Source organism: Pygocentrus nattereri, chromosome 18 (assembly GCF_015220715.1).
Source record: "Pygocentrus nattereri isolate fPygNat1 chromosome 18, fPygNat1.pri, whole genome shotgun sequence".
NCBI classification, from domain to species: Eukaryota; Metazoa; Chordata; class Actinopteri; order Characiformes; family Serrasalmidae; genus Pygocentrus; species Pygocentrus nattereri.
In genome coordinates this window covers 5,388,185-5,410,707 of record NC_051228.1, presented here as the reverse complement: position 1 = coordinate 5,410,707, position 22,523 = coordinate 5,388,185, and the positions used below count along the sequence as shown (strand labels likewise).

Here is a 22,523-nt window from a genome sequence, read left to right as displayed (position 1 = left end):
TCCCTCTTCCTCTCCAAAAAGCGCCCTGACAGAAAGATCGCGGACGGGGTGAAATTTATGGAGGCCGAGAGGAGAGCTATTCATTCACTTTCAGAGCCGTACGGGTTCTCAAGCTGGGAGGAGGAGGGGGGCTTGATTGGTACCAGTGAGGTAATCCTGGGTAATAAATCAGCCAACGCTTCCCTCACAGATGAGCGCACGGTACAAGGCCGGGCCTCAAAAAGCCTGACAGGCTGGCGAGAGATATGAGCCGAGGTCAGCACCGTGAATGAAGTCTTCAGCATAGCCGCTCTCCTCAAAGTTTTACTGTTCCTGCCAGCTGACATGCAAACCACAGGGTGGTCAATACGGACACAGTGTCCATAAATAACATCATCTGTTTTTTTCAGCCTTGTATTTATTGGGGTTTAAAAGTAAATGATTACAATGTTCAGCATAGCAAGAGAAAATGCAGAGTGAGCAAGGATAACAAAACAATTTCCACCAAACAAACAAACAAACACACACTCGTCTTAAAATAGGAAAAGACAAACACGTCTCTGGGAAAGGTACGCTGGGAATTATCAGGATTTCACAATATTTAGCGCTTTTCAATCACGTTAAAATGATACATTCATCATTCTTGTTGTCTGTTGAACTGATCTGGAGATATTTTCTGCAATAGGACACTGAACTGTGACGTTGACCGATAAGACAGCAACTAAAAGTAACAAAAGTCACAGCTAAAAAAATGAAAGCATTAAATCATTTTTAAAAATAAAACTAACTTTTTTTATTCTGACTTTTTTGGATTGTTTCAATGCTGAAACACTGATGTTGACAGAAAATTGTGTCTAATTTAGTTTTTAGTACATATAAACTATAAGCAAACTGTGTTTGCATTTAAACATGCACAGTTGAGATATTCTGTGCATATACAGTAAAAACATGGTGAAGAAACAAGCTCAGAATTTTTTTTAGTTTCTTTTTTTTGGAATGAAATTTTAAAGTTGTTTAGGGAAAACTATATAAAACGACAACAATCTCCATTTTTGACATCATTTGAAAAAACCTCTTAGTCTTTACATCTTGTACATTTGGAATGGACTGAAAGAAATGACACAAAATGACTTGGAAAAATCTCCAGTTCCATTGACTTCCATTAAAAGTAAATTAGTTTTGTTCCTTCTTCTGTAAAGTTCCTATGTTGGAGATATGAGGTTTTACACCGACAGCAGCGAGATCATACATCCGCTTTTATCCTCTACACACATCCCACCCAACCAACCACCACACATTTGTATGTGTGTCTATGTGTACATAGGTCAAAATAAGTCGTCTGTTCCGTATGTAAATATTCAGCGCATTATTGAGATTACATTTTATTACTGGAAGTGCACAGGCAACTGCACCTACCTGGGCATGCAGAGGCTTCACAGTATGCAACTGCAATTTTACTGTTATCCACTGTTGATATGGTTTAGTAAATTACTGTGAAGTTTAATGCAACTAGTAGCCAGTAATTCACTAATTATTTTGTGAAATGTTTAACAGTGCAAGCCTAAAATGGGAAATATATTGTCTTTTTGGCCAAAACGGTGTGTTGTCTTCTTGAGTGTGTATGGCGTGATGTGCCGCTCACTGAGTAGAACTAATTATCGCATCATTCGTTCTGAGACCTTCCCCTGACTGTGACTGGTCCACATGGTGTCTCTTGGATGTCTGCATACCTGCACGGGGCCTCTAGCAGTGCAGAAATGTGTGCTGAGTGTATCTACAGCAGTGCATTCGGCAGTAGTTTTCTTTCATTAGCTATTTTGCCACTTAAAACCATTCACCGGAATGCTTTGGTTAAATTGAGAGGCGGTAATTGGTCCAAAAAAAAAAAAAGAAGATGACAGGTGCCAATTGACCCCACCATGCTCTGCCCATTAATGCATTCTTTCATAGCAACAGTTGGTACCTTGGACAGTCTATACGGGAGACTCAGCTCCATGTGAGATCTATACAGAGAACAGCGCACTTTCTTTAAAGTCGTCATGTATATACATGCCACAGAATGTGCACTGTGTGACAACAATGCGTCTGAATCTAGCATTTGTTTCATGAAGACTGGGCAAAGCACACACAGCTCCACCCACTTACTGCTGGTCAGCAACCTCAAGACAAACCAGAAAACTGAAGTTGGGTAAATGAAGTTCTTTCCCACCAAAATATTTTTTCCTCCCACAAAGAAAACAGAGTTTGTGAAACGGTAACTCTGACTGTGCCCTGGCTTCTCGCGTACGTGCATCTGGTCCAGAGAGTTTAAACAGTGTGAACAGGGGAAGCATTCTTTCAGTGTGTTCAAGGCTCATGCCACCCACTACCTGCCTGCCTGCTGCCACTGTTAAAGCTACTCTCTCAACAAGACATCTTTAGAGAACGCAATTTACACCAAGTTTTAAAGGCGAAAGAAAAATCGAGGAAAAAATTGAGTCGCTCAAACATTAGTAACGTCCGCCGTGTAACATCTCTGCCCATTTTTGCTTGACCCTCCCACGTTTTTGTGCAGCACTGCCTCAAATGTATATGAATGAGGGCCAAATGTGTCTAATTTGTGCCTGAAACTGGTGCGAAAGGCTCAGTCCATCATGCCCTGAGTTTCCAGGTTGCTACACCTGTGTTGCTGTGGCCAATCCAACGTCAGCAGGTTGGGAACGACAGCTTCTCACCGTGCTGTTGTTCTCTTCTCTGTGAAACAAAGACAATGAATCCCTTTCTATTCCAACAGTGAGAAGTTTGACGCTCCTCTGTGTCACGTAAATATAATTTGTGTACACATTTTTACTCATTTCTACACTGCCTCATTAGGCTTAACGGCATTTTTATCAGTGTTCCACAAAACTGGTCCACCCTAGCAACAGCAGCTTCATCAGAGAGCGAAGCACATCAGGCTTTCTGTTTTCTTTCCTCAACAACCTGCTAATGTCTACATCTGAAATAAAGGATAGCCACTCTAACTGCCGTCCAACTCCCAAGCCTTAATTGTTCTTGGGACTTGATTGGGTGAGAAGAGCCGAGAAAGTAAACGCTAGCCGAGGCCTAATGAGTAATCCCCCAGAAGTGGGATGTGAATATGGGGGGACTTAGTCCAGCTTCTCATGAAGCCAGCGTCTCTTATCCCTGTTCATCTCCTCCTCTCCCCACTGGCTCCACCACTGCCCCCCCCTCATTCCCCTCACTCCCCCCCAGCTCCTTTTTCTGTCTCTCTTGACTAGTCAGGATGTGCCAGCTGCTTGTTGCCTTTGATTTAGGCTTGCCCTAGATATGCTCTCTAATGAGCTGAGTGCTCAATCAATAATTCACCCGAGTTTGAATGGAAACCAGGGTGATCAGAGCTGCTTAAAGAGTGGGGCTGCAATCAGTGCTATTCAGGAACCTACATTTTACCTTTTTTCCCTGCTCATCCCTCCATCTCTCTCTCTCTCTCTCTCTCTCTCTCTCTCTCTGGCTGACTTTTCCCTTTTCTTTTTTACATGAGATAATGGACCTCTGCCCACACTTCACAGGGTGTCTTGTCTGCCCGACCGTCTGAAATTCACTACATTGTCTGAAGGATGATCTAATACATAGAACATTATTTTATCCTCCAGTTCCTCCTGACGACCCAGTGATCATCGGAGCCCCCGTAGTGAGTCTGAGGGCGGGCGATCCACTGAACCTGACCTGCCACGCAGACAACGCCAAACCGGCCGCCTCCATTATCTGGATCCGCAATGGAGAAGTCCTCAACGGAGCCATGTACTCAAAGGTACTTTCATCCCCTTTTGCATTCAAATCCACGTGTTTGAGAGAAAGGAGGAGGCGAAAGAATATCTTGCTGGGCGCTGGCCTTTACGCCACTGAAAGCCTTGAAAAAGGCTTTCTTTCATTTCTTTCAGTGGTCAGTGGGTCAGTGTGTATATAAAGGAAATAAATGTGCTTCTCAATACCCATTGACCAATGCACGTCATTTATTTATTCCATTTAAATATATCATTGGAACATTTCATAATAAATGGGCCAATAAAAGTGGTCCAGAATAACCTGAAGTAAAATCTTGTAACATTAACATTTGGCAGGTGCTCTTATCCAGAGCGACTTACAATTTGATCATTTTACACAGGGAGGCCAAGGTGGTGTTAGGAGTCTTGCCCAAGGACTCTTATTGGTATAGTGTAGGGTGTTTGCCCTGGTGGGGATTGAACCCCAGTCCACAGTGTAGAAGGCAGAGGTGTTAACCACTACACTAACCAACCCCTAAGGTACAGTACTGTGCAAAAGTCAGAGACCACCCTTTTGTTCATTACATTTTCATTTAAAACGGCCATTAAGTGCAAGTTTCTGAAAATTCTGTCCATGTTTCTGTCCATCCGTCCACTTTGACAAAGCACCTCAATGCTGTGGGTCTGAAAGGGTGTGTAGATTTCAAGAATCCCTTTGAAAAAAGACAAAAATTTAACAAAGCTAGAAAATTTAGAGAACTTAATGTACTCAATGTACTCAGTACTTAATGTACTCAATGGCCGTTTTAACTGGAAATGAAAGAAAGTGCTGTGCATGCAGATGTATATGCGTGTGTACAGTGGAGTTATTAGCACAATAAAATATTAATTTCATTAATCATAACATCTTTTAAAGCCGTTAGCGGTTGATACATGTACTACATGCTGTTATGATCCCAGTAAATGTATCGTTCTAAAAACATTCTGACAATATTACACAAACATTATATTAATGTTTCCAGCTGGATTTTTTTTGTTGCTGTTGTTGTTCCTAGAATGTTCTTCTGGGAACGTTCGCTAAAAAACATAATTATGTAACATAATCTGTGGCCCTGAAAACATCCTCAGCACATCCTCTGATACAGTTAAAACATTGATAAAACATTCCTAGAACTTTACATTTATTTTTCCTTAGATTTTCTCCCCAATTTGGTCATAGCCAGTTCAACCCACTAGTGAGACTCCCCCAGTCACACAATACAACCAGTGCAAAAAGCTGGCACAGCACTGAGACCTGCGAAGCGCCACCACGACGTCATTGGACAGCCGAGCGCACTCAGAGGAAAGTGCCAACCGCCAGTCACCTGTGCGGACTAGCATCACGCGGAGTGATGGGAGAGAGCGAGGCCAGTTGTGCTCTCTTGTACTCCCAGCAACGGGTGGCTGTAGCATCACCAGGGATCGATCTCGCCATCTGATGATAGAGCCGACGCTTGGATGGTTGTGCCACTCGGAAGCCCAGATATAGCTTTTAATTTGCTTTTATACTGATACCTTTTTGGTGCGCAAGCAGCTGGGTTTCAGCCTGCACTATTACGGATGGTTCGAAGGGCCAGACTAGTAAAATGTGTTAATGGCATTAAAAAAAATGGTTGTGCTAATAATTTAGTGTTTTACATTTCTTTTTTTTTTTTTTCTTTTTTTCTAAGCTTAAATGAGAAAAACCTCTTTTTCCTAAAAATCACGCCAGATCACTCCGGCCCCTTATATGTAAATATAGGATGTACACTCTCCTCTCATTGCAGAGAAGCATTACTATTTCATGAAGCCAGCGTCTCTGCACGCCTGCATGTCCTCAAAAAGGTTGGCTCTGTCAATTTAATGACAAGTGAGAAGTAATTTTTAATTTAATCCTCAGGGCAAGCTGGAGCTCGAACGCGGCGCTTTAAATATGACAAAAAAGGAAGACGTTCCAGAGCTCTCAATTATGGATGTGTTCTTGGGCAATTTGCTCACTTTGTCAGCTGTGGGTAGAAAACTGAGACAGGGCGCTCCCCTGATGATGGGTGGGGGGTGTGGGGGGGGTGTAATCTGAGCATTCTTGGTGAGCCTTTCCCTTCAGAAGCCCACCAGAGAGAGAGAGTGTGCTTATTAATTACCCAGCCCTAATTTACACACATGCAAACTCGCCACAGGTTCGCTTCCTTTAACGGAAAGATTACTTTCCAATCCAATCAGCGGGCGAGAGTGAGCTACTTTCAAAACGTTTCCAAAATGATGGAGCACCTTAATGAGGAGGAAACGACTGGCAAAGCAATTAGCCTGAACGATGGTTTGGGCAGTGTCTTGTAAATCAAATAAGCGCCCATTGGATGAAGGATGAAAGAGATTCTTCTTTTAAACAGCAAGCCGGAGCTTTTGATGAGGAAATGAAGACACTCAGGCTTGGAACCTGCGTTTTCCTCCTTTTTTAAACTCAGAACTTTAATTCATTATTGAGTGTTTATAAATGTTTTATGATTTGAGGACTTTCCTCATGATGATACAGTTGTCCTGTTAAATCAGGGAAGAAGATTTAAAAAAAAAAAAAAAAAACAGTTCATTTGAATTTGGAGGGCTTTATGGCAGTGTCGCCTCTTCCTTGAGGGTGGAAGCTTCCTTCTCCAGCCACTCTTTATTGCATGATTTGATTAAATCTGGGAGAGAATCTGATACAGCTTAGGGGAAGCAGGCCATTATAGATGAAGTCAATATCCTTCAAGTATCGGCACTAGTGTTTTTATCTTCTTTTGGCATAGAAAAGGGTCACCAAGAGAGCTCAAACAATAGAGTTCCTGCGTAGGCAACTTCGCTAGAAATGAGATGGTTCAGCAGCCGCCTTAATATGAGAACGATAGCATCTCCCTGCACTCCTTTTAATAAGAATGAATGGTGATTAAAATCATGGTTCTGTTGTCAATGTTGGCCACTTTGTACTCTTCATGTCCTTTCTATTATATTTTGATGTGTTCATTTTAAAACTGATGTGATAAAAACACGGTTCTTTGTATACTGTATCAAAAAGAACCTGCGGTAACTTATTAAGTGATGAGTTAAATAAATGTTACGGTAACACTTTCTATGAATGTCACGTTTGTAAGCATCTGTAAACACATTCATAACATGTTATAATGCATTCGTAAGGCATCATAACCATGCCTATAAATATTTATAAGCATGCATTATATTTATAATATATATTCTATATATTAGTTATATCCATGCTTATTCTGCATTATGAATTGTTGACATGATGTATTATAAGTACTGTTCATAACAAATTATAAGAGCTCATAAGCTGTATTTGTCCGGTATTTACTGAAGGATTTACTGAAACACTAAAACACACACAGTAAAGCTCATTACAGGCTTCAGATGTCAGAGTTTAAATTAGAGCTGCCATCAGTTTCACCCAATGTGGGAAAGTCAATGTTCACCACTGTTAATGTGCACCACCGTTAGCCTGGCACTCACTTAACACTGCATATCCAATAGAACTCCAGCAGAAATCAGCATTACTGTACTGTAGTGTTACAGAGCGAAGGGTTCTAGCGCTTGATGTTGAAGCAGTTAGGGAACAAACTACAATGACAACACTCTGCTATCTCGCTTCTTCTTCTCCAGACCTCCAAGTCACTCCACAGAGACTTTATTCTCAAATATAATAATGGAAATCTCAGGACATAAATAAACTTTGTATTTGTCTTTACACTCTCCACACTGGGACTGACATGTTATTAACACTACTTATAATGCATTAACAATTCATAATGTATAATAAAGATGGCTATAAAGTGTAATTCAGTGTAATTATTTAAAAAAAGATTTATAACCGTGTTTATAATGCCTTATGAATGCATTATAACATGTTATAAATGTGTTTATAGATGCTTACAAACATGACATTCGTAGAAAGTGTTGCCAATGTTACTAGACTGAGTAAAGGTTATTTTTATTGGAGAGGTTCCAGCAGAACCAGCCTTCACCTTATTGTATTAACCCTGAAAAGAAATTGCCTCTGTGTATCTGTTTTGACCAACTGTGTGCTGGTAACTAGGGATGCGTTGATACTGAAGCTGGTATCAGGTATCAGGTCAATACCAGTACCAACATTCCGATACCCGCTGATACCAAGTGTACACTGGCACACTAATGAACAAACGACTCAAGCTGGCAGTGAAGGAGGCTCTGCTCTTTCAGAGAAGTGTTACTGACTCCGTGACAGCTGGGCACAAAGCTGCTGGGCACTTTAAACTATTTGCCTTGGCATATTTCCCCCAGACCTACACTTTGTGATTTTAGCCAGTTTTTAAACACACAATCGCAACTGCTTCCCCAGTACAGGTGAAGACATGTAGCCCAGCTAAACAGAGACAAGAAATTTGACATTCACTGCCGAAGCCCATTCCTGACATTCAACTACAGCTCAACCAGCCAGACACAAGTGAGTTCTTCAGATTCGTTAGCCGTGTCAGGAGTCAAGAGTCAAGAGGCTTTTATTGTCATTCAATCTATGTACAAGTACACAGTGGAGTGAAATGATCTTCCTCCAGGAACAACACGGTGCAACAAGGAGCAAAAAGTACAAAGTGTGAACGTTTGGACATCGTGTGACAAAGAAATTAAGCTAGAAACAATATAATAAATATGATAAATTAAACAGACAGAGTAAACAGACAGGACAGTGCAGCACCGACACAGCACTCATTTGTGGACATGAGGTCGTGGAGTAAGGTGCAGAGATATTTAACATGCTGTGATCCACACAGTCAGATAAGATACATAAACACAGCAGTTACTGAGGTAGTAAAACTTCAGTAAACAGTGTAAACCCAGTGTTAGCAGCAATGTTCCAGATAGTGCAAGTAGAGCATCAAAAGAGGTGTATGTGTGGAGTTTGCGTGTGAGGGGGGCTTTCAGATCAGTCTTTGTGAGTTTAAAAGTAAGTGATACTTTTTTTAACGCCACAAATGGAGAAATTTCACCTCCGCATTTAACCCATCCGTGAAGTGAAACAGCACATACACACTAGTGAATACACACACACTAGGGGGCAGTGAGCACACTTGCCCGGAGCGGTGGGCAATTGGGGGTTAGGTGGCTTGCTCAAGGGGGATCAAACTGGCAACCTTCTGGTCACAGGGCCAGTTCCCTAACCTCCAGCCCATGACTGCCCAAACCTGATTGCTTGAGGAACAAAGCTGTTGCAGAGTCTGGCAGTGGTGGCACGGATGCTCCGGTACCTTCTGCCAGATGGCAGCAGTGAAAAAAGTCTCAGCTGTCCTCACTGTATGCTGTAGGGTCTTGCAGTCCGAGGCTGTGCAATTCCCAAACCAAGCGATGATGTAGCTGCTCAGGATGCTCTCCACAGTCCCACTGTAGAACATGGTGAGGATGGGAGGGGGGAGATGAGCCTCTGCAGGAAGTAGAGGCACTGCTGGGCTTTCTCTATGGAGTTGATGTTGAGGGACCAGGTGAGGTTCTCTGTGATGTGGACACCAAAGAACTTGACACCAAGCACCTAGGCCTGCAGACTGCTTCTACAAACATTTGTGAAAGAATGGGTCGCTCTCAGGAGCTCAGTGAATTCAAGCGTGGTACCGTGATAGGATGCCTGTGCAACAAGTCCAGTCGTGAAGTTTCCTCGCTACTAGATATTCCACAGTCAACTGTCCGTGGTATTATAACAAAGTGGAAATGATTGGGAACAACAGCAACTCAGGCAATGCAAACAACAGCAATGCAGTGGTGTAAAGCGGACTCTAGATCAGTGGAGACGTGTTCTCTGGAATGATGATTCACCCTTGTCTGGGTTTGGCAGTTGCCAGGAGAACGGTACTTGTCTGACTGCATTGTGCCAAGTGTAAAGTTTGGTGGAGGGGGGATTATGGTGTGGGCTCAGCCTCTTCTAGTGTAAAGGAGCTCTTAATGCTTCAGCACCAAGAGATTTTGGACAATTTCATGCTCTCAAAATTGTGGGAACAGTTATCTGTTCCAACATGACTGCGCACCAGTGCACAAAGCAGGTCCATAAAGACATGGATGAGCGAGTTTGGTGTGGAAGAATTTCACTGACCTGCACAGAGTCCTGACCTCAGCCCAGTAGAACACCTTTGGGATGAATTAGTGCGGAGACTGTGAGCCAGGCCTTCTCGTCCCAACATCAGTGTCTGACCTCACAACTGCGCTTCTGGAAGAACGGTCAAAATTCCCATAAACACGCTCCTAAACCCTGTGGAAAGCCTTCCCAGAAGAGTTGAAGCTGCTATAGCTGCAAAGGGTGGGACGACATCATATTAAACCCTATAGATTAAGAATGGTTAAGATTAAGATTAAGATCACTCAAGTTCATATGCGTGTGAAGGCAGACGAGTGAGTACTTTTGGCTGTATAGTGTAGGTGTCATGAATGCAGCCCTTGAGTAACGTGTTACCGTAGTTTCTAAGAGAAATGATCTTGGCATCAGTTTTGGTCGGTATTCAACAAGGATAAAGTGATATTGTGCCATCTCTAGCCTGTATTGCATTATAGAAGTGAGAGCAGGTGGTCACTGTAAGCTTAGCAGTATTTAGAAGACATATGGCATATTGGCATAAACTGCCAAATCCACAGAATTGAACTGCTTTTCACACTACAGACGTGTCTCTTTGTTACAGTGTAAGACAAGTCACAAAGGATGCCACAGTACCACTTTTTCTTTTTTCATAATGAAACCTTGAGAATCAGCCTCTTCTGTTACCAATACCTTATTTTTTTCTTTAAAAGCTGTTATGCTTTAACTTCTTTTCAGAGCCACCATAGAATTTAATCTCCTCCCAATATCCAATCCAGTGTTTCTTAAGTGGCAATACATGCCACTATTTGTACAAGTCACTAGTTATTGGTATCAGGTATTATCATAACTCTGTATGAACTCAATAACATCAGCCAACTGATACATCGGTCAGGTCATAAATTCAAAGCTAATGGTGAAAATGAAACCAATTCGATTCCTCACTCGGGTTGGATTCAGCCTGGTGTTCTGCTGAAAACCAGGGACAGTCCAAACAATCCACATGCTTGGATGTGTGTGAGTGACCAAGCCTGTGGTGCTGAAAGGCAGGCGTTTTTTAGAGGGAAAAGCACCGTGTTGATGTTCTCTCCATTAGTTTGTTGTTGGCATGCTGTCCAGCGCTGCTCCGGAAGCCGGCTGACAGAGGGAGATTGATTCCATTTGCCCGATTTGACAAGATGCTTCATACAGTAGGTGTGTGATCTGTGCTCGGGCAAGGGTGAGGGATTTGAGGATCAAAGGCAGTCTAACCTCAACTCCGCAGCATTTCCAACAACTTCTTTTCTCCTCTCGCAGCTTAAGGTCAGGTTGCCTGCGGTGTCCAGGCCGACGGGTAGACCTCCTCCTCAGCCTTGCTTATTGCTTTCTCTGTCTCACAGACCCTGTTACGGGATGGCCAGAGGGAGAGTACGGTCAGCACGCTGTACATCTCACCATCCAACATCGAGAGCGGTCAGCGCATCACCTGCCGCGCCTCCAACAAAGCAGCGCCCAACGGCAAAGAGGCCACCGTCACCATCGACATCCAGCGTGAGCTTCACTCTACTAATGCTACTTTTTTAGCTTGATCGTTTTGGGATTTTTGTCAAAAAACACAGGCACAAGGTTGGGTACCTATAGCAGGAATATACTTATGTCATTATATTACATAATACAACATAATTTATTGTGATAATCATGTCATTTCATCATATTGCCTGCCTCTATGTGGGTCTACACACTTTTGGGAATGGTGTTACAATATTTCCTAGAGCTGCATCGATGCCACTTTTTCCCTTCTGATACCGATACCTGATCCTTTAGTATTGGGCGATACTGGGTGCCGATACAGATACTAACTCTATCTAAGCTAACTCACATATAAGTCCTGATATTTATACAGTTACATTTTTAAAACCAATAGATGGCCTTTACTTGTTGGATTGCCTTGTGGTATCGGTCATATAGATCAGATACCCATCACCGATGCCGATACTGCCTTTAAGTGCCAGTATCGTTGCCAATACCGATAAGTGCTGGTATCAGTGCAACACTAATATTTCCTACACCAATGATATTGTTATGAAATCCTAAGGTTGCTTGGCTATTGCTGTGGTGTCCCAGGTAGTCGCTAACATATGTGTATATATGTGCTACACAAATTAAAAATGAAAAAAGATTTTTTATGTTAACAAGCAGAAATTCACCAAATGTGATTTACAGCTTTTATTTAGCAATATTTGCGATGGAACTTTGACGACTGTCTGTACAGACGTAAAAATGCATGCATTCCTAAAAATATTTAAAAGCATATCTACATGAACTCTGTTAATAATGAATTCACACATTCAAGCTTCTGTCTCCAGTACAAAACACTGAACATCGTGCACCCCTTTAGCACGATAGTCTCAGCATGTATATAGATTCCCTTTACATTTTAAAACTGTAGTTATATCTACAGTTGATACTTGGTTTGTTGTTTTATGAGCAGCAATGCATTTCAACTAACACTGTGTGGGTGATAAGTCCTGGCCGGGAGCATAGCAGCAATAAAGAGACTGAGTAGAAGTGGAAAGAAGGTTGCTGTTCTATGTTTTAGGTGAAATCAAAGCCCTGAGTGCATTTTTGGGGGAGCTGTGGCTGAAAAAGGTTGAGAACCACTGTTCTAGAACATTAGCTTAGCGCTGCAGAAGAGAGTTTCTGTTTTTTTCCTCCTTAATATATTAATAATTCAGAGGTGAAAACCTCTCTTGCACTGTCCCATATTCTTGGCCAAATAATGCTTGTGTATGCATGTGTTCAGATGTCTTAGCACATGTTACACTCGACGAAGACACAAGTTTTTTTGGGGGGGAAAATGTTGTCAACAGCTTTTTTTTTTCTCCCTGTGATTTGTGGATTGTGTGTCTATAAATGGTGTAATGCTTTCTGTGGGTGTAATGTCTGTTGAAGACAGCTCGCTGTTCGGCTGATGAGCGGCTGACGGACATGTTCCACGTTGTAGGCAAAAGTGTGTGCATTTGCATTTGTATAACCTCGGCTGTCACTAAACGTTGATCAGGGAAGAAATAAGAGGAGAGCAAATATGACCAGCTCTATTAGAAAATCAAGCATTTAATTAAAAGTTCATTTCTGAGCTGATGCATTTCGAACAAAAGCGTGTTTCGGTTCTTCGGGGCCCTTCAAAGATATTTAGTATGACTAATATAGCATAAAATACTATTTGAGAAGCCATTACTTTTGACAGCTCCATTCTTCCTTGCTGTAAATTCCATTTTATTGTCCAGCAGGACTGTGTCTCGCCACAATAGAGCAAGGGACTGAAAAGAGAGTGTGGACTGATAAGCCTTTCTCTGTGTTTGTGCTGCTGGACTCGGCCCAAATCGGTTTGTCATGCAAAACAATGGAGGAGCAGTATCACTCTGAGCCATTTTCCCCGTTCCAAACAAGAGCAAGATTCCTCAAACATCCCGCAGCTCCTGTTTTGTTAACCCACATTTTACCTTGGCTTTCAGAACCAGTCATGCAGATTAATGAGCCTCATCATGACAGAATTAGCCAGGCTGGCTACATGTGTGTGATCTTGATATCAGCTGTCCAGTTACCACTGTGTCCACTCTCCTCACACTGAGTCACCGAAATGCCACATTGTGCTGCGAGGATTGATAGGTGTGAGCAAGCACAGCTCTCATTATCCTCTCATTAAACTCTGGACTTTTCTTAAACCCTTTTAATACTTCTTTTGTTATGCCAATACAGGCGTCGGCAACCCAAATGTTAAGAAGAGCGATTTTGTCCTATCGACAAAAATCAAACCACCTTGGGAGCCACAATGTTTTATATTCATATAATTGAAGTACCGTTATAACATCTCGGCTGTCATAATGTGTGCTAGCTAATGTACTAGTATGGACTAAAAGATATAATATACACAAACTTCCTTTGCTCTGCTTTAAGCTTTATGTCAGCTATAGCCGCTTTTCTCGCATCTCTGGCAGGAAACCTTTTCGCAAAAGTAGATTTGTTTCGCGTTTTTTGCGAGGCTGAAATCAGATTCTCATCCGCCAGCTTCTTGTTTGAATTTTCCCGTTCCAGCTTTAAACGGCGAGTTGCCAAAATGTAACTGCTGCACCATTTAAGGTGGACCGGGAGATTTTGAACAAGAAGTGGGCGAATGAAAAGCGACTCTCGTTGCAGATTAAACACATCAGGAAACCAGCTGGAATGCTTATAAATTCAAAGTCCATTTGTCTCCAAATCACTGATCTTTGTTTTAAATCTTTCTGCGTTTTCGTACTAGCTGGGCAAGATTGTTGTCTGCGTTGCTATGGTGATCAGCAGTCTGCGCGCCATACTTCAGGGTTAAAGGGTAAATCAGCTGTTCTACATTAACTCCAGTGTTTAAGACCATTTATTGTTAAACTGTGTTGAACGATCAGCAGAGCTTTGTTTTACTGTAAAGGTCTAATTTTAAAAATCTAATTTTCATAATTACATGTTTAATTACGTAATGAATAACTAGGGCTGGGGCAATAAGACATGCTGGAAAATCAACAAAATTCGGATACAGTTTTCAAAAAATATCTATGTCTGGGTGGCCACCAAGCCATTAGGCCTTATAGACCTATTTTGGGTCGGGATCTCGAGTAAATGAGGTGCCAATGTTTAAATATTGAAATCGCTGTTCAGCTATGTGTTACATTTCTTCACAAAAAGCCAGAGAAAATATGAGACCTAACAATTTGACAGCTTTGCTCATACTTGTGAGTACATTGTATAGTCTACTTTTCTAAGACATAAGTGACTAAATACGAGTGCATTGCCAAAGGCTTGTTAAGGATGTGGATGAGACGGCAGCTGAGGTGCGGCTGTAATGCTAACAAGGTACTACTAGCTACTCTAGTTGATAGCGAGTAGGTCCAGAAATAATGCAAATATATTTCATGGCATGTTGGCACATCATCGAGTGAGGAGAACCTACCTTGTGTAGTCCTCATCAGCATCCAGTGTGAAGCTGGTTAGCTCTGTTAACTCATCTGAAGAGGCAGCCTCCGTTACTCATCCAACATGATGTCCCTCGAATCTTTCTGAATAATAAAATGGGCTCAGAGCTGAAACAGAGCCTCAAACTCTGCCCTTCTATCAATTTTTTAGCAGAATGGGCTGTTAGAGTTACTACTCAATGAACCCATTTCTTCTTCTTCTTTGTCCTGTTCAGTGTTAATTAAAAAAGACATTGGACTTGATGTGAAGATTTCAGTGCGTTAAAGCTGTCGACTTTGTTTCACTGCTGCGTGTGAATGAAGCAAAACCAAGACTGGAGTTTCTTTGATTGCAGATCGGCGCTCACAATGCTCACACGTACAAAATAGAAAGAAAAAAACCCAAGAATTTTCTGAAGCAATGGCCATAATTAGCAATTACTTCTAAATCGATAAGTGCTCTTAGCTCTGAGTTACATCTGTATTGATTTATATTCTGTATGAACAGCTTTAAGTTTGCATTTCAGACTTCTGTGCTTACGTTTTCATCAAATCGAAGCCATAATAAAATATCTCCTCTTCCGCTCACAAACACACGTGGTTTGATTGAAAGTTTAGAGAATTTCTCTGCTTATTTCAGTGAGAGTGATAAATAATTCATATGCCTGCTTTTGTTATCTCCAGCAATTTCCAGACTATTATCAATAACTTAGTATCTACGATGGAACTAAGAGAAGTTCTATAGGTATGAGAAGGATGAGGAATGGAAATCTGAGACTATCCACGCAGTAGAGTTGGGGAAGCCCAACATAAGGAAGCGATTTGAAGTGGAACCCCTCTATAAGCCACAGGCTGGTCTGCTTAGCAGGCGAGAAACAGGTGTTGGATGAATAAGTGATGGCAAAGCGTGGCGAGGTACTGGAGCCACAGGGCCAGGAATCCCCCCGAGACCCCAGCCGGCTCCGGGGGCACGTTCCTGTCAGACCAGCACATCAATATTCATGGCAGGCAGCTGTTGAACTGGGTGTCTTTCAGGCAGCGCGGGTGGTGGCAGATATCACCGCAGAGAGTCAAATGCAGACGCAGAGGAGCCCCAGCTCCCGCGGAGGTTGTTTAACGGAAACGCTGCTGTTATGGGCCCACACGCCCACGCCGCTTTCATATTCATACCTCACTGCAGGTAATTGTCTAACAGGAACAATTATGAATGCTGCAGGCATGATCAAATAAAGAAACATGAAACAACTAATGGGCTTCATTAGGCAAATGTGAGGAATGTTTGAATTCCCTGAAAAAACGCTTCCTCATTACTGTTCGTTTAGTATAGCGTCACTATGAGTTATGCTTGCAGTATGTTCTTCGCTCTGTATTGTATTTGATCTGTTCCAAATAATGAACAGCAAATAAACCTATCCTGCTCTGTTAGATTAGTCACAGACGTCCCACATAGGCCTGTTCCTTTGAACTGTGGGCCGCACTAGCCTGGCCTTCTTCTCCGACCAGACAGCGAACACCGGTTCACAATCATTTATAAGCCCTTGGCCGTGAAAGCTCTGTCCTACTTATCGAGGCCTTCTGGTCACTGGGAAATTTTACTCATCCGGCCAGTTCCTCCTGCACCCGTAGGCCCTCATCCATCTTGACCCTGACAGCGCTCTGGGTATATACTACCCATCTCTCATGACTCGAACCAGATCCCTCATGGGCACTTAGTTTAAGACAATGAGCTCAATCTTCCTGGCTATATTCAGATACCTGCTTCTACTCGGTTTAAACAAATGCTGCCATCGATGAGGAAAAAAAAGAGAGTCAAATTTCAGAATTTGCTTTGATATGATATATTGGTGTCTTCATTCAATATATCTTTGATCAATGCTTTCTCTTTCCAGTTTATTATAGCATTCTTCCTATAAAATGCTATATATATTAAATAAAAACTCCACTTTTTGCCCCACAGCTAACAAACCCACCACAATCTATCATGCTACAGCTATACAGTACAATAACGTATGCTACGCAGTGATACAATTTGCTACTGTACATTACACTGTAGGCCTGTGCCCTGTAATAGTTAACCGAGTTACCATGGCGACAGCCCCCAGTGACACTAGAAGCTCATTTACCGCTGTTTGTCACTGAGCGTTTAAACATGTTTGGTGAATTGGTTTTCTACTTTAATATCATTTTTACTTAGTTAACATAGATTAGATTCTGTATATGTGGCTGTTGAGCTGCACTGGTTGACCATGCTCAGGGCAGGGCACATAAATGGCCAAAAGTATGTGAACAACGCTTCTAATTGGTGAGTTCAAACTGTCTCGAGAAGCAGCATCAGCACAAGAACTGTGTATCGGGAGCTTCATGAAACGGGTTTCCATGGCTGAGCAGCTGCACACAAGCCTAAGAGCACTATACACAGTGCCAAGCACGGTAAAGCTCACTGGCACTCAGTGGAAACTTCTCTAGAGTGATGAATCACGCTTCACTATCTGGTTTGGTGGATGCCAAGAGGACAGGACCTATCAAATGCGTAGCACCAGCATAAAAGTTTGGTGGAGGGGGGACAATGGGATAGTCTGTGGCTGTTTTTCAGTGTTTGAGCCCCTGTTCCAATGAAGGGGGGTGTTAATGCTACAGCTCAAGACATTTCAGACAATTATATGCTTACAGTTTCATGGCAGCAGTTTGTGGATCTTTCCCGTTTATGACTGTGCCCCTGTGCATAAGGCAAGGTCCTCCAGTGGCCTGCACAGAGCTGACCGCTGCACAGTTCACCACTGAACACCTTTGGGAAGAGCCGGAACATCTGAGCCAGGCCTTCTCATCCAACATCAGTGCTTGACCTCACAAATGCTCTTTTGAGTGAACTGGCATGAATACCCACTGAGTCTTGTGGGCAGCCTTCTCAGAAGAGGCCATGAAGACGGGGGCAACTTCATATTAATCCCCATCATTTTGGATTGGGATGTCAAACTCAGTATAGGTGTGATGGTCAGGTGTCCACCACAAAAAGCCACTTATAGGGTACTTTTATAGCGTGTTAGGGCGTCCTCAGACCACACCGATGGGTTTCAAACAGACAACACAGCTTCAGTCGCTAAACGTTTGTGTGACATTTACAATTTGGGTCCAAATTGAAGATGACATTGTATATCAACCTTCACTAAATATTCCTTTTTTTTTTAAGAGCGTAGCTGGAACTTGATAAGGGAGCTGCTTACATAATCATGATCTGCCACGCTGAGAAACAATTCTGTTCTATATCTCCTTTCATTATTTCAGAGAAGTTATAGCTAAAGTTTCTATTACTATTACATCCATCAATGGATACACAAATGAATCAGCAACACTGGCAAGCACGTTCACCGCTTTCCTCTTTCCAATTTCATTTTCTAATTGTAAAGGTCATTGGTGCCGTTAAATTTCACTGAGTCGTTCTAATTTCTCCCATAAACCCTTGTTAAATTTCGTTTTTTATTAAAATGCGTTTTCAAGCCGCAGTTCAACTGTGAACACAAATGAATCCACGATGCTGCTCTTTCTCTCACATCCTAGTCCCTGTAGTGTCAGTATCATGTGTCCTGAGATCCAATCAAGGACATCTGATTAGAGAGCTTTTCTGTGGAGTCAGATATACTGTTATCTAGATGTTTGTCAGCAGAAAGTCAGGCCTAACCTGTACTGTCATTTACCCAACAAACAGAAATCCCTGTTTGAATCATTCCTTTGCGTTTCGCCACGTGTTCAGCTCATTTGAATGCGACTGATTAGAATAAAAGACCAACGTGCCTTAAGAGGCAGTGCTGTTAATCTTTGGACATCAGTTTTCACTGAGAAAGCTGCAGATTCTAAACTTTCAGTCCACACCACATTTGTGTTTGTAAGCAGAAGATATTTTATTTGAATTTTATTCGAACATCCGTTACATTTTTGGTCGTTGTCATCATTGAAAAAATGGTCAAAAACATTTAAGTGTTAAAAGTTAAGCTGTCAGTGCAGAATGTAAATCAAATATATGTGTAACTCATTATGTAACCAGCAGTGGTGGACAGTAACAAAGTAAATGTAATTGGTTTCTGTACTTAAGTATTTTTGGTGTATCTGTACTGAAGTTTCTCCATTACTGGGCAACTTTTTCCTTTCACTCCACTACATTTCAGAGTCTAATATCTGACTTTTTTGAGAAATCTGTCGTTCCTTTTGGTTTCTGTGTGTATAAAAACGTAACATGTCAAAACGAAAGAAGCGCAAAGCCAGAGCACCAATCAGGGCCCAGCGGTCACTTTGTTTAGAGCTGGTTTTGACCTGTTGGTCATACCGACCCAGTGCAGCACGCGGTTCAACGTCAGCGCAGCAGCGTAAAACTTTGGGAGAGTCTGTTCAACATAAATGATGAACTAACCTAACTTTGTGTAAATAGAGCTCAATATAGAAATATGTCCACATATGCAGTCGAGACTGACGCGGCTTTTTTCTGAATTTCTACAAACACCATTTCATTTTATAGTAAATGAGTTTGGGCTGGTTTATGTTTATGAACAGACGCCTACAGATCAACATAGTAAAGGAGCTCATCTGTGATCCTGAGTTTAAAGCCAGTTTTTATTCAACTTAAACTTGGAACTAAGTTGTAAATAAATCTGAAACTGAAACTTTGCTTGTGTGTAAAAAGTGATTTCAGAGCCACTCGGTTCTCCCTGATGGAAACTGTTTACCTTCAGTGTTTTGTGCTTCTGATCATTTTAATAGACGTCAGCGTCACTAATTAATGACGTTCTATTAAAAGACTGGTTTACCAAGAGAGACGCTGGAGGACTTTCACCTGAAATGAGTTCATGAAGCCAGTCTGGTTATAAAAATGATAACAGGACATCAGAGCCAGAATTACTCTTTTAGTACTTTTACTTTATACTTAAGTACATTTGAAGGAAAATACTTTAGTACTTTTACTCAAGTGGAGGTCTAAAGGGAGGAACTTCTACATTTACTGGAGGAATATTTTACCTTGGGGGTCTCGACTTTAACTCAAGTACATGGTGTGTGTTCTTCATCCACCTCTGGTAACTAGGCAGTTAATCATGTAACTGCATGATTACACAGTCTAACACAAAGACCAGTGAAGTGTTTTGGTTTAAATTGGTTCTTTTCTTCACATGAAAATAAATCGTCAAATGGTGGGACGTGCAGAATGTCAACATAAAAGGGGTCCCAAACTTAAATTACTTAGAAGCCACTAGTCAGGTGGTCGTCTCCAAGGGAGCTGAATGTTCCCATGTGTCACACATTCAGCCGTCGCTGATGGAGAACAGAACATCTCCCAGAACGCTCCACGAGGTCACATGACTGATCATGGGAATTCAAACTCCATGTGGAGCATCACATCACTCCCCAACGGACCTATCAGAGATCGCAATCCCCTGATTATTGACTATCTGCACCTGTGCCTAGTTTCATCTATGGCTCAGAATAGAGTAAAGCCCGGGCTTTAGTTAGACGTATTGTTCTCATGCAGTCACTGAGCGCTTCTGTTCTGTCTTGTTTGCCTTCCCTGTGTATTGATCATTTGCCACATTTATTCCGTTTACGATTCTTGTCTGAACCTTTTGTACTGTTGCCGATTTGGATTGACCCGTGTTTGGATATTTTAACCTGGAATCTGTCTCCGCTTTGTGTTTGGCCCCTTTTTGGTTTTTCTGGTTCATTGGTAATTAAACCATCTTCTCTTAACTTCCGCATGCGTCTGGTCCTCTGTCCAAACGTTACACCATGCTTTTTTTTTTTTCCGAAGTATGAATTTTTACTAGGCGGTATGGTGGTGTGGTGGGTAGCGCTGTCACCTCACAGCGAGGAGGGCCTGGGTTCGATTCCCCGGCCTGGTGACCAGGGTCCTCTCTGTGTGGAGTTTGCATGTTCTCCCCGTGTCTGCGTGGGTTTCCTCCGGAAATGGACTGGCGGCCCATCCAGGGTGTATCCTGCCTTCCGCCCGAAGACTGCTGGGATAGGCTCCAGCACCCCCCCCGCGACCCTGACGGAGAAGCGGCTTAGAAAATGGATGGATGGAATTTTTACTACTTAACGTACTCATTTAAGCACATCTTAGTCCATTTTTATTAGCAATTCTTCTATCACTACAAAACACAACTACTACTACTAAGAATAACAGTAATAGTGGTAGTATAAATGCATAGAGTTTTTAATAAATCATGTTAGGGCTACAGCTATGGATTATATTAATAATCAAGTATTCTACCAATAATTCCATTGATAAATCGAGTAATCGGATAAGAAGTCATTTTGCTTTATTAACGAACAATAGCGAATAAACAAAATAGAAAATAGCGCAGGTCTCTATTTGGTTTCCATCACAACAGTCAGCATTTCTATGGTTTGAGTTTTATACACTAATATTATCTGTCAAACCTAAACATGAGGGTCATTTCAGGCCGGCTCATCACCTTAATGACCGAATTGAGTCGCTTACCTAAACCAGTGTGAACCATCATGTCAGAGAGATGTTAACAAAACATTGGAAAACTGAGGGTTGTAATGTGAATGTAGCTAAGGATCATGTCATAACTAGCTGCCAGATTGATTTCCATTCTTAACTAGCTATTATATAAGGCTTCACTAGACTTCATCTCAAAACGTTCCTGTTACCTTGTGTTGAGTCTGCTCAGTGGATGATCTCTGCTGAGATGCTGAAGCACTGATGTTCTGCGTTTGTGGTAGGCTACTTTGGTTTCACAGTAGACTCGTTGTGCAGAGCTTTAGGGGTTTTTCTTTTAAATGTTCTCAAACTTTGGACAGTTTATGCCGTTTTCTCTGCCTTTTCTCTCACGTTTGCTCCTCACTATTTTCTCTCTTTCGTTTACGTCAGTGATCTTTAGTGATTTACACACGTTTTAGCCCTTAATCAGTAGTGTTTATTTAAATTGAACAGTTGTTGGGGTGAATTTCTATTTTACACACCTGCAATACAGTAATAGTGTTTATTGTCATTACATTTACAGAATTGGGGATTATACCTATCAGAGAACAGGATCCACCCTCCTCTCATTACTGTTAAAAAGCTGCTTAACGAGCCAGCTGGAAATCTTTATTCAAAACCATCAGCCAACTGTGTTTGCACACATTAGACCTTGGCATTTAACCCATCTGTGCAGTGAAACACCGACATGCATGTGCACTATTGAACACACACACTAGGGGGCGGAGCACACTTGCCCAGAGCACTGGGCAGCCCTATCCATGGGGAGCAATTGGGGGTTAAGTGCCTTGCTCAAGGCTGTACTCGTACTGTCCACTGAGGGGATCGAACCGGCAACCTTCTGCTCACAAGGCTGGTTCCCTAACCTCCAGCCCGCGACCGCCAAACCTTCACCGACTTTGTAGCTACAAACAGTCTTGTCAAAAATACCGATATATTGATACAGATTGATACTGAATGAGGCGTCTATACTATTCATATCAAATACGCTGTGCTTTTTTTGACCCACTCAGTCTCACTAGCGGTGCTAAAATGGCACATGCAGTGAGTTCACAGCCTCTGAGACCAGACCTAGTCGACAAAGAAAACAGTAGGAGTGCTTTGTGGACTATTTTGGCTTTGAAGCAATTAAGGATGGAAAGGGAAAGGATGTGAGCAAACCCGTGTGCAAACGTGGCTTCAGAACGGTTCGGACTAATGCAGCAAATCTGCCCAAACACCCAACATAAAACTCTGGGTAGAGCATTTTGATAGCTTAA

At 42.1% G+C, this 22,523-nt stretch overlaps 1 protein-coding gene across 3 annotated transcripts in view; it reads left to right on the top strand.

Moving 5' to 3' along the window:
• Positions 1-22,523, top strand: part of kirrel3a (kirre like nephrin family adhesion molecule 3a) — a 311,368-nt gene that overhangs the window by 236,181 nt on the left and 52,664 nt on the right. For all 3 annotated transcript variants that reach the window (XM_037546986.1, XM_037546985.1, XM_037546984.1), the window contains 2 exons: positions 3,615-3,772; positions 11,196-11,346. In XM_037546986.1, the coding sequence (XP_037402883.1) occupies positions 3,615-3,772; positions 11,196-11,346 (309 nt within the window). The remainder of the gene's footprint in view (positions 1-3,614; positions 3,773-11,195; positions 11,347-22,523) is intronic.